Source organism: Melampsora larici-populina (genome assembly GCF_000204055.1).
Source record: "Melampsora larici-populina 98AG31 unplaced genomic scaffold MELLAscaffold_51, whole genome shotgun sequence".
NCBI lineage: Eukaryota > Fungi > Basidiomycota > Pucciniomycetes > Pucciniales > Melampsoraceae > Melampsora > Melampsora laricis-populina.
This window is the reverse complement of record NW_006768815.1, coordinates 310,971-323,173: the sequence shown is the minus strand read 5'-3', so window position 1 is coordinate 323,173 and position 12,203 is coordinate 310,971. Positions and strand designations below refer to the sequence as shown.

General features: G+C 43.6%; 5 protein-coding genes across 5 annotated transcripts; 2 read left to right on the top strand and 3 right to left on the bottom strand.

Annotated features, from left to right (window-relative positions):
* Window positions 1-216: 216 nt before the first annotated feature.
* Window positions 217-2,505, bottom strand: MELLADRAFT_79073 (uncharacterized protein; the record flags this gene model as incomplete). The annotated part of the gene is made up of 4 exons (XM_007415437.1): window positions 217-627; window positions 695-991; window positions 1,057-1,563; window positions 1,648-2,505. 4 exons carry the CDS (start codon window positions 1,892-1,894, stop codon window positions 362-364), a joined length of 1,317 nt encoding a protein of 438 aa, XP_007415499.1.
* A 319-nt stretch (window positions 2,506-2,824) lies between these two features.
* MELLADRAFT_67245 (uncharacterized protein) lies at window positions 2,825-4,403 on the bottom strand (the record flags this gene model as incomplete). Its single annotated transcript, XM_007415436.1, has 5 exons — window positions 2,825-3,006; window positions 3,277-3,349; window positions 3,451-3,537; window positions 3,659-3,771; window positions 3,827-4,403. The coding sequence occupies 5 exons, from the start codon at window positions 4,401-4,403 to the stop codon at window positions 2,825-2,827; spliced, it is 1,032 nt and encodes a 343-aa protein (XP_007415498.1).
* Window positions 4,404-7,759: 3,356 nt separating this feature from the next.
* Window positions 7,760-8,656, top strand: MELLADRAFT_57451 (uncharacterized protein; the record flags this gene model as incomplete). Its single annotated transcript, XM_007415515.1, has 3 exons — window positions 7,760-7,958; window positions 8,046-8,122; window positions 8,202-8,656. The coding sequence occupies 3 exons, from the start codon at window positions 7,792-7,794 to the stop codon at window positions 8,276-8,278; spliced, it is 321 nt and encodes a 106-aa protein (XP_007415577.1).
* Window positions 8,657-9,263: 607 nt separating this feature from the next.
* On the top strand, window positions 9,264-10,370 carry MELLADRAFT_57448 (uncharacterized protein; the record flags this gene model as incomplete). The annotated part of the gene is made up of 5 exons (XM_007415516.1): window positions 9,264-9,355; window positions 9,430-9,489; window positions 9,555-9,589; window positions 9,659-9,967; window positions 10,051-10,370. Coding segments are annotated over 4 exons (451 nt in total), but the record flags the coding sequence as incomplete, so codon positions are not given.
* A 323-nt stretch (window positions 10,371-10,693) lies between these two features.
* MELLADRAFT_39285 (uncharacterized protein) lies at window positions 10,694-12,071 on the bottom strand (the record flags this gene model as incomplete). The annotated part of the gene is made up of 7 exons (XM_007415435.1): window positions 10,694-10,911; window positions 10,987-11,066; window positions 11,148-11,411; window positions 11,474-11,552; window positions 11,620-11,653; window positions 11,735-11,783; window positions 11,857-12,071. The coding sequence occupies 7 exons, from the start codon at window positions 12,069-12,071 to the stop codon at window positions 10,694-10,696; spliced, it is 939 nt and encodes a 312-aa protein (XP_007415497.1).
* Window positions 12,072-12,203: the final 132 nt, after the last annotated feature.

The following is a 12,203-nucleotide window of genomic DNA, read 5'->3' as shown; positions in this document are numbered from 1 at the left end:
AACAAGTTGCGCCACAGGCTCAAAAACTGATCATCGTATCTAATGATCAATGCATCACAGTTACGAGATAACACCGCAGGGAAAATCGAAAGTATATATTTGAAAGATCATTATAATATCTATCAACTACTCATTGAGGGGGACCAAAATCATTATACAAATCCCATTGCAAGATAGCACTCTCTCGACCTCGTAAAAGTAACAAAGGCAAGTGGTGTATGTTTAATGTAGATTTTTCTTAAGATTTCATGAAGCTTTCAAAAAACTCGCACACAACCGGAACCCAATAAAAACCAAAAAAAGTAAAAATAAAAAGTACAAGATTTCTCTGAGTCAGAAAGGTTCAGCGAATAGTACAAGATTAAGCAAATTTCCATTTGATAGAGACCATTCCTTCATCTTTAGTTGCCAACTTTTGAAATGCACCTTCACTTAAATCAAGACTATTCTTGTTTTTGCAAGTCGGGCATGCATCTGCTACTGTTGCTGTGATAGTTTTACCGGTCGAGATTCTTGTGATCTGGACTGTTCTGTTACAGTACTGTGAAATCTCATCCAAGTTTCCATATCGTCGAAAGTCGAGGGCAACAATAGTATCAGAGTCTTTGTGCACTTGACCACAGGCACCTAAGAGTAATCAAAGATAAGCTTCATGTGAGAGAGGATTCGAAGAGAGGGAATCAAAGAAACTTACCTGGCCTACCTTCTTGTGTGAAGAAAGTTGCCCAACCACCACCCAATAAACCTGAAACCGCATCATCTAGATCGTCACTTAGGTCATCGAGCTTTTTATCTTTTAAAACATTTAATGGATGCTGATGAGTTGAAGGATTTGAACTGCTTCTTCTTGAGAGTAAACTTCTCTTGTTGGAAGGAGGCTTTGTCGATGTTGTCGTTGAATTGGATCCTTCGTCAGTTCGAGGTGATTTGTTTCCTCGATCAGTGACTGTTTGGTTACCCGAAGTGGCGTCCGTAGAATTACCGGCTGAAGCTGTCAAACAGAGAAGTTGTTAGACATACAGATGAAATTCACACGAAATGTTTCCTCAAACTTACCATCATCTTCACCGTTTTGATTTTCGTGCTGACCATCCGCAGTTTCCTGTTGCATAGCAGCATCTAGGAAGAACCACCTCACTGGCCAACTCTCGAACTTGTTGATGATAGAGTTACCCGTTGCTTCTTTCCAGGCCTTCTCACTCAAAAGGATTGTTCTATCTAACTCTGAATGACCTTTACTATCAAATGAGTCGCTCACTGTCAAGGTCAGATTATTCTTGCTCCCTTGCCATGGTCGACCTGCTAACTGATCGAATACCACCACTACCTGTTGTCCACATTTTGTGAATCTTCCGGTATTGAGATCTGAAGGTAGAGCGACCGTCAATCCATCATCGTGCTTGCGAGGTGGGCATTTTTTCCCTGATCCGGTGAGCGGTAATGGATATGGAATCGCACTGAAAGGAGGTAATGATACGGAAGGTGGCGGCGGATAAAGTGAAGAATAATCTCCTGATGCATCTACCTTCTTATTCGGATTGGGTGCCGTAGATTTTTCGGTACCTGAGCAAATCCACACAACAATTAAGGGATTTTCAAGTCAGACTTAATCACAGATGTTCGGAAATTATGCCCAAAAGAACTTACCATTGGGGTATTTGTCCGAAGTATTGATGTTAGTATAATTACTATAGGGAGTGTCAGAAGCGTCGGCTGCATTTTGGCGTGCGTCTTGATCGTTGATGGTCACTGGTTCTGAACGTCTAAGCCTTTTTGAAGCTCTTTGCATCTGAAACTTGGGGTTGACGTCTCGAGCTCGAAGGTTGGTAAGATCGGCGTTAATGCTTCCGGTTACTTCGAAGATAAGGAAAAGCGCGTAAAGTGATGAAATCATGTCGAGTTGATCTAGTGATTGTGATATTTGTTGTAAGATACGTTTCTCCACCAGTGAGTATGAAAGTTTCGATATTGCGTTTGAATAAAGAGAATGATATAAAAAGAAGTTGAAGGGTGAAGTTGAGAGTTTTGTGATTGTACTGCACTGCAGGGCACAAATAAGACTGAAGACTGAAGACGAATAGGATGAAGGTTGGAAGTTGTTGTGACTGAAGACGGATGGGAAAAGAAGTGATCAGATCTGGAGAAAGAGACCCCTTCATATAGGTTTTCATCTGCGGCTTGGATTTGTCTTCCGATCTGGAGAATAGCCATCAAGTCACTGTCTAGCGTGCCATTGCTTGAATCGGTTCGAGTGAGAAGAGCCCGGCGGGATGGCGGAATCCGCAGAGATTTAGATTTAGGAAGCCGAGCTTGACATTCCGCCATCTCTGCCATGCAGCCATCTGGTTCACTTGATCTTTGATCCGTCACTATTGGTCTGCCATCCTGTCTGTTGGCCCAAGTTGCTATATGTCTCGTTTGTGATCGCACTCGGTGATAGCCATTTGAATACTATCGATCTCGCCCTTTCGGAAGGCTGGGCGACCAGACGGCGTCGAGGTCGCTAGTCAATTATTATGCCAGTTCGCAATTTTGCTAAAGACTGAGCGGGCAATCTCGCTTTGAAAAACTTTGGGAACGTACTGCTGAGGCATGTCGCTTGCTCGGACATCTTTTCGATTAAGTAATACGAGGCTTGAGCGTCGAGGGCGAGACCGAGGCACGTTCGAATCTGTAGGGCGTAAATGCCTTCCGTTTGAAGGACGTCCGGGTCGGCCAACGCTTGCGAGTATCAAGGGTTCAGCTGAGGGGATATTGTTCAAGTTCGTGAGCTTTGGCTCACATCAACTCTCTGGACTCTGGACTCTGGACTCAAGGGTTAGATTTACACCGGAGACTCTGCTCCTTTTCGACGCGCTTCATCAGCAATCTCTATCTTGTCAGGAGTATCAGGACTCGTAGTCGTGGGCTTCATCTGGAATAAGGGTGCGCTTGCATAGACTTTCAACTCGTGCACCACTTCGCCATGTAGCCTTGAGCTTATAGGTTCAAAATGTGTAACGCCGGCTGATGAAGACTATACATAGAGCTGGTGTCGATTTTCAAAGGGTTCAAGAGGTGTTGTCGCTCGTTTTTGCCGAGAGGTGTTATTCAAAAGAATTATCTGGGTAGCTTTTTGTTTAACATATCAAACTATGTATAACAAAGTAGCTCTGTTACATCTTTCAGCCATGATTGGCCACAATAGGTAGTGGGTCATGTATACGGAGCCATCAATGATAAAACATTGATACTTGCCATCAAGGTGTGAATCTTTCTTTCTCTTTGACAACGTACGGTAATTTTTAATGTTAATCAAGGACAAATATAATGTAGCACAGCTAAGAAAAGTAGTTTTGTCGCGAGAAATCTAAGATTGCCAATCCGTCTGGGTCAAATTATAATCAAGTAATGAGTGGAAGGAAAGAATGTGATAAAATAAAGGCGTGCAGCTGGATGAAGGCTCCGTACAGTGTGGGTTCTTGTCTCAAACTGTGGGGAGAGGGAGAGTGAAAGCAACAGGCTTTGGGAGACGTATGAAGTGTTGTTCGCGGCAGTCTAAAAGGATCACCAACAAGCTCAGCGCGGCCTCCTGTGAGCGCAAAATATGATAAACAATGAGCGATCGCGAACTGCATGCTGAGTGGAGGGTCGGTTGAAAGGGTGTGTATGTACATACCGGAGAAATGAATGGGTCGTGTCCTCGATCTGCTGGGATGTGAACAGAGTAATACTCCCCATGGGGTACATGTTTAGGAGGCTTGTGGAGAGCTAATCCCGGAGCGCGTATCACTTCATGTCGTCAGTCATCAATGCCAATATGAGGCGATTGTAAAAAGCTTCCCACCTGAGATCTCAGCAAGGGTGATGTTTCCAGCGCTCGAATCATAGATAGGACCCACTGGTCCTTCGTCGAATTTTCTCGTGAATAGAGGATCATAGGTACTGTGCTTTTCCGTATCACTTTCGACAGTCCATTCTCCGGACTTGCTACTGTGAAAGAACGTTGGAAATTTCTGGCTGGGGCAGTTGGACTGGTTCGCAGATATGGTACCCTGGGTGAGCAAAGGAAGACAGGATATTTTTAGGTGTGTAACAACTCTGACCCAACTGACCAGTTTGATCACCTGACATTCCGCGGTCGTATTGGCTTTTTGGAGATGAATCGAGCTGGTCTCGGAAGTCGAAACTGGATTAAGAGAATATGCTACTTCGCCATTGGAGTTGTAGATCTTGGCCTCCATTGAACGGGTGTAAGGACTTTTAAGGTAGAAGGTACGATTGCCCGTGATATGAGGACTGAGGTCGACAAAGTCGAGCGGGGCACTTTCCTGAGGCGGACGATGGGGAAGAGAATGTGCCTCTGGGGTGAGCAAGTTTAAGGACAAAAGGCTCAAAAGAAGGTATGTTGGCGAGGAAAACATGTTTGTCAGAAGGGCAGGATTGTAATTGTAAGCTGTTGGCAAGAAGTCGTCGATGGGGTGAGGCCAACCGGAGAGGTTTATATGCTTTTTATACGTTTTACTGAGCAGGCGAGAGGAGGAAACCCAATGAATTGTCATTGGTGTTCAGCTTCTTTGCCCTTCCATTCCGACCCCTATTTCAAGATCTCGAAGCGAATTTCCCTTGCGTCGGCTCCGCTGCAGTCAGCTCACAAAATCTGCAAGCTGTAGCTGAAGGGGTGAAATTAAATGGCGAATTAGATCGTATGTATAGACTGGATGTCGAACGGTTTCTTTCAGACCAAGGAAAGTGTCTTTGCCCTACATTTCTTCTTGTTGGCTGCATTCCTTGACTGCTCAGCGTTGACTCAGACTGGCATACAGCAAAATCGTAGTAGGAAGTTAGGAACATCAGATATGAGCTAGTTAGATGATCTGCATGCGTAGAGCACGTGACGCGCCGAGAAAGAAAATCAAGTTGTGTGTATAGTACAACACAAGACACTAATGCGCGATGACGAACCAACAAATGTCCGCACAAAAAAGGTGATGACCAAAAGCAACCTTCCCAGCCCGTCACTCTATGGCTCACTTGGACATACCCGGAAAACGGTTGTACATACTTCTTTTGTCTTTGATATCAAAAAGAACACTATCATTGCATTGAGCCGAGTCAGAAACCTGCTCCGTCATCTCCGAGTGTCAGATATGACGGATGAGGTACTCAACGTAAAACTCCATGTGTTAGCTCTTGCCTACACGGAGACAGCACTGGCACGTGCTTTGACGCGCACGCAGGATCAAGGATGAGCACTACCACCAACCTAGCAAGGTGTAGTGGTTCGAGCCGGTAGATCTTGGGCTTCATTCTGTAGGGCCAACATACAGTGCAAGCGTTCGGTCGGCATACCACGGATCATCAAAAGCTACAACCGGCCACTTTGTAAGTAGCTCCACTGCCAGATCTTGCGTAGCATTTTCTGCTTTAGGCATGCTCACAAGTTTGTTATTGGTGGCTTGAGGTTTGGCCAAATAGTGGCGACGCTCAAGCCTTGTGTTGTACCGCATCACTGTCAGACAGGCAGGCGCACAGGTGCGCGGTCTTGTGCCAAAAGCATTGTGCGAGGCATCAACTTGAAGCTATAATCTCAGCATTCATTACAACTTCAAGTTTTGTTGAACAAGTATCAAGAATCTTAAAGATTTCAAATTGAACAATAGGGGTGCATATAGAATTTATCACTGAGAAGTAGCGGCTTGAAGATATGAAAATATGAAAAACAATCCCCTCAAATTTCGAATATCTTCATGGATGTGGAGTCAGCAATATATCCTTCAGCTTTGGCTGTGAAAGGGGCTTGAAAAATTATCCAGCTACATGATCATCTCAACAGCCATGGATTGATTTGGTTCTTTTTTCAATTTCGGGATGGCACCTTCAAGACCTACTCGGGGTCTCATTACAAGTTTGTACGGCCAACTGTCCTAATAACCACCGGAATGTAAAATCTGTGATCAGCATCAGTTCCTTCAAAGGTAATTCCCTCAGGAAGGACCAGAACATCAATGTGTCCACAAAAACCTCATCTTTTATCAGAAAGTTGAACCTATTTGAACACATGGTATGTCTCTATTTTTTGGGCTTCAGTGGTAACCTTTGAAGTTTAATCTTCTTTAAGGTAGTAAAAACTTTGATTTTTTTCTGAAGTCCAACATATAATGAATTAGTAGTAATGGTAAAAAAGAAGGAAAAAACACATGGTGAGAGTTATAATAAAATAAATGTAAGTGTAATACATGTACATAGATATAATTTTGATACACTTTTTGATTACCCTACTGGGTTCATAACTTTCTTCAATCACAAGTCTTGTTAAGTTGTTTGCAATGCATTCATATTAGGCTCAGTGAACACCCTTCACCACTCACAAAACTTAAAGGTAATGAGACATAGCAACTCAATGGTTTTGTATATACACATATCCAAGATCCTTGATTCCTATCATCATCACGATTATAAAATTCAACTCTTTGATCTCATTATATTGTCTCATCTGCCTTCACATCTCTTGAAGTATATAGTATTATGAAAGTATAAGCTGTTTTATAAAGTACACATGTTTTGAAACAGTGTGGAAAAATATTTGTCTAGTGTTTCTTTGTGATTAGATAGACATCAACTTTTGGTTTTAGCCATTTCATAAGTCTCTTTGCTTAGACTTGGAGAGATATTTTGCCATTGCAAAGGTGACCTTCATGATGGATTAGTATGGAAGGGCTCATGGATACTGGACAAAGAGGGATACATAAAGTGCTTCAAGTACAACATGAAAGGGAAGATAAAGTAGTGAGTCCAAAAAAGAGTGCTTAGCAAACCTGATAGCAAGGTCCAAGAGGGTCCAAGTTGGAAGAATGTCTGAAATACAACTGTCCCTTCATCAAAATGCTACTCAAATTTTTAATTTTGAAAACACTGTCCGAAAGTCCCCCCTGAGAAGCACATTCCTGGCAAAAAAAATTATGAAAAAGATTAACTTTGAGGGGCTGGGAGGTCACAGTGTGGTTGACTTGAACCCCTCTAATGTGAACGCGCTGCAAACGAGACTCGTGATTGAAGATTGGCAACTCCTTCAATCGAGTTTTGAACACATCGATTCCCGCGGTATATAAGATCGCGCGAACTCTGCGCCTGGTCCTTATTAACTCTCAGAATTCTTTTAATAAACTGCTCATTCTTTGAACCATGGTCCCAATTACGAAGCACAGAGTTAACACACCAACCGAATGATTTTACAAATACAGTCGTGACTCGTCCTCAAAGAGGACGGCTTCATTTCCCCCTAAACTCTACACCACAAAGACGCTTTTGAGCCAAAGGGTGTCCGGATTGTCCGGGATCCAATTTATCGGACTGACACCCCAGATCGGGATGTCTTTTGCACATCCAAGGGCTTAAACATCCGCACGGCATCTGGGAGATGCAGTGAAGGTGCCCCACTCTGGTGTAACATCCAGAGGATGTCCGAGCTTTGTGGCCCGAGCAGACATCTTGCAGTGCGCTCCGTCAGGACAACCGCTCCTCTGCAAAAGTGATCAGACATCGCAGGGGAGTCGGAGTGTCCTTGCCGTGTAGCAAAACGGTGGAAAACTGCTACCATAGATCGCACGAGCAATAATGTTGTGCACACTCAACCTCATTCAGAAACCAAGCATATGCGGGTCTCTTGGGATCACAACCTGATATGTTTTCATCCTAGCTGACTTGGAAGCGAAGTGATTACCCACCCTCATCCCAGCTTCACTTATAATTATTACACGGGCGTTCAAGCACTCTTCAACACTCGTCGACTATCCATCTTGACTTCAAAAGATGTCTGCAGATACAATAGCAGGCTTCTTAGCTGTCTTTGAATCCGTCCGTCATCAACCGCGGCCGTACTCAGCGCTGAGTGACTACCTCGCTTCAATTGCTGTACTTCCTCGCTGGAAAGGCGGAGTAGTGGTATTACCCTTCTCAAGCATCATTCTGAACTTCATGTGACTCGTCTTTTTTTTGAAGTGGACTGGGGGCCGAAGATTGAGAAGATTGATGCTGACGCGGTAAATTTTGGGTCACATATGTAGACTACTGATCACGGCTGTTGGAACCTGTTTCGTCAAGATACGCTGCAAAACTTTCCATCTGGGCTCTATAAATCAAGGTGAGATCGCTTCCAAGTGAGGTGTGAGGATGACCTTCGAACGTGGAAGGCCGATATCAATGTTTCATTTGCGTTTCAGACCGCATATTACGACCCAACTCGGCTGTCTGTTTTGCACTTGGATGCATTGTGTATTCGTTGTGTGAGTATATCTAGCAAGTTCCGCTAAACTACCTGGGTCACTAATTTATGCCATAGCGACAATCGCGGAGACTGCTGTGTGGATTTCTGGAAATGATGTCAAGGGTATAGACAATACGCGTGGGAGGGTGGCTCTAGCTGGCACGAAATTCACCTATCTATGGATGGGGGCTTGGTTCGTCCCTCTTCGCGATATTTGACCATCACCTTTGTTTTGATTTGGATCGCAATCCATCTTTCGTAGGTGTTTTTCTTGGAGCAGTGCGGGTCACTACATCTGTTGCAAATGGAGACCTCCTTGGCAGCCAGCCCATAATCACAGTAAGATCCCGGCCCTGGTGGTAATGATTCTCAATACAACATTCATAGTCGCGGCATTGTTGGCTCTCATATGTGAGTCTCACTGACTCATTTTTACTGACTGCGTATGTGAGTGAACGCTGATGGACAACGTGATTTGCCATCTCATTTAAAGTTCCTCTGATAACATTTACAATGCTGGAATTGCAGGCCCGAGATCTATTGAACTCGATCACTTTGGCCTGCAAGAAGCTGCGGCGACTAGATGAACATAAAGTTGTCACATTCGACGTTTCAAAAGCAATACCAATTTTGAGCTCACTTGTCAAGGCTCTCCCTATACTGGTCCGTCTCCGCAAATGTCATGAACGCGTTTTTATTTACAAATCAGTCAATTTATGCATTGATATCACACAGGTCCATGTCGTGAAACTGATGCAAATGGGCATTGCGGCTTGGTTGAGCGTTCTATGTCTCTTGATATTGGTGGGCATGAACTCTTCCTGAAGAATGATTGGAGCAAGAAATATACTGATGTATTATGTGACTCTCGTGACTATGTAGGCACAACTGATCTTTATCTACCTTGCGTTTTTGCAAGGGCGTGTGATAAAAACAAACGATAGCCTCTGGGCGACCATTGTGCGGACAATGAGTCCCAAGACCAATGCTGATATTAATTCGGGACTCAGAGCTACCTTGGATCATGTTCGCGAGCAAAATGTCATCATGATGAATTCTTTCATTATACTAGTCACCGGTGTTGCTTTCTTGCCTTTGGTGATCTGGCAAGTGAGTAAGATGTTTTCACATCTGGTATAAATCTGGTATTGCATGACTCTTACATTCTGAACTTCATGACCCAGTATCGGACTGCCACCATAGGTAACATCTCAGGAGTAACAGGTTCACTGATGACTGACCTTGTACGTCCTCCGTCGCGTCTTTCTGCTTGGAACTTTTTACTAATCAGTCATCCTTATCGTTGCAGATTTCCACTTTTATCGTATCAGTAATCTCCAATGTGTATGTCATCATCAAACCACGAAGAAACTCGCCACACAGCCGTTTATTGATTCTGTCCTTTCTTAATAGGCTTATGATTGTAATATTCCTACAAACCATTCGACTTTCAAACTCGCAACACGCTCGAGGAAACCAGAGCGTTGTGACCTCGGAAGAATCTCCAATGAAGCTTAGTATCTTCGCAGCAGTAGAATCATCACAACAAAACAAGGCTTATCCAGGCGATGTGTTAAGATTGGAAGACCCAAATGATACTACAGTCACAGATTATGAAAAATGGCATAAAGGTCCCCTGCCAGTACACATCAATCAAAGTGATGAATTATCTGAGATATATCTGGATGAAAGGAGACCATCCGTAGTATAACTACTTTTTTTGTAAGCTTCAATTGGCTCTAGACAGAAATTTGAGGATCAGTGTTACACCACAATCTAATAAGTTATATCCACATTTCCATTAGCCTCTTGCTTGGATTACTTCGATTAAAGGGCTTTTCTCAAAGTTCATCTTTACGATGCCTGCGAGCAATTGTGTCTATACCATTTGACTTGTGACAACGTCTCTATCATTAATTAGATTGTGGCAAAGATAGAATACATCAATCAAATCTTTTTTGCTGACGGGTCGTGTATTCTCTGTTATACGTTTCAATCTCGGTGATATCAACATCATCCTGTTGTACATTCCACTACTTCTCTTTTCCACTCTTTTGAAAGCAAGTGACCATCGTTTTTATCATCATATCCTTATGTTCAAGCTATACATATGGCTTTCTGAAAAGGCTATTGGATGGTTTTTGGTATTGAAAACTTTCCAAGTGAAAAGTTTGCACATCAAAGGAGTCATATGCCAATCACAACTGACTCCAACATGAGGTTGAGATGGGTAGAAAAAGCATGCGAACAAAGAAACTGCCCACTTGACATAAGTCCACTACAGTTTCCTCGAGCTTGTACGATGAGCTGCCAATCGTGATATCTCATCTCTTCTAGAGAACAGTGGCTAACCCTGTTTTCGCCATATAATACAAGACCAGAAGACCTCGTACAAAATAATCAGTCTTGGTATCAGTATCAACACATCTGAGAAATCAAAGCTCATCCTCAAGCATCCCATTCCTCTGCCACGTTTTTGAAAAACTCCTGTGCCAATCTATCTTGAATCTCTGAACCAGATTGACCATCCTGATCTGCGATACCTCTGATCACGAAGAAATGATGACCCATCAGGTCTTTTCCTGACCCATCTTCATCAAATGCTTTCCCCCCTCTCCCATAACACTTGCCGCCTGCTTCCCGAACAATGACCGTTCCTGCACAGACTGAAGATCGGATGTAATGAGATGCGGAAGATCAATGAAAGACATTTTTTCTAGAACGCGTTGGCTCATGCTCACCGTCCCATGCCCAACATCCAATCTCCCAATACAAATCTAGACTTCCAGCTGCGACGTGGCTATAGTTCAAGGCAGCCGAACTACGACCATTCCAGAATTAGGATCAGCCATCGAAATCACATAAGACGGTTGAATTGCAAAAGGACTGTAGTAACACTTACCCCATCGATCTCAGAGAGTGGCACATCACCCCACCGTCCACCTCGTTCGGATCTCCCGCCAGTCTTACAAAGCTTCGCGACTTTTTGTCCATAACATTTTTTGAACGATCACTACCCCATTCTACTCCTACCAAAGCATCAGAAAGCTTGTTGAGTGGAAGTTGATCTGGATAGGATAACGGTAATCGAGTGGTTTGATTAAGGTACGCTCCATGACCTTTGACAGCTGTATACAGTTGAGAAAGGAATGGATTATAGATCACTCTGTGTGGTTTAAGAAAGTACTTTAGCTGTAAAGACATCGATCATTAGATTCTTGAGCTTACCCAACAGTTGGCACCTTGTTTACCACCCAACCTATGCTGATACACACACTAGGAAAGCCATGTACGAAGTTGGTAGTGCCTAAATAGCCAACACATCTTATATTTATGATCTCATTTGCGATACGGTAACAGCGAAATAGACTAACCATCAATAGGATCACAGATCCAAGTAGGATCATTCTTCAGAATGAGAAAGGATCAGACGAGCAGAATAAGAATTCTGAATTCAACCGTCCAAGTCTCGAGGCCCAAAGCTCTTACCGTCAAATCTGCCTTCTCTCCGGCCGCAAATGATTCCTCACCAATAAATCTGTGTGAAGAACGACCTCATCTTAGTATGACATTTCGATCAAGTTGCAAAAGAACACGAAGAATCACTCAACTTATGATCCGGAAATTTCCCTTTGATTGATTTAGCTACTAACTTCTCAACAGCTTGATCGGTCTCAGTCACCAAATCGATTCGATTCTTCTTATCATTTACCGTTGTGCCCTTCCCGGTTTGGCGATCTTTACTTGCCTCTAGGATCAATTCTCCGGCACGTCGAGCCAAGCCGATTGCGAATTCGAGTTCAGTCACGTATGGGTTATTAGACATCTCGGATTGGGATACCAAGTGTAGTTTTCTGTCGTCGTCTTTCGTGTTTGGGGGCCTTTAATGGGTCACTCCTGCAAGGGGCCCCCGGTCACACAAACACACACATCCCGGTTAAAGCTGTCCAGACACCGG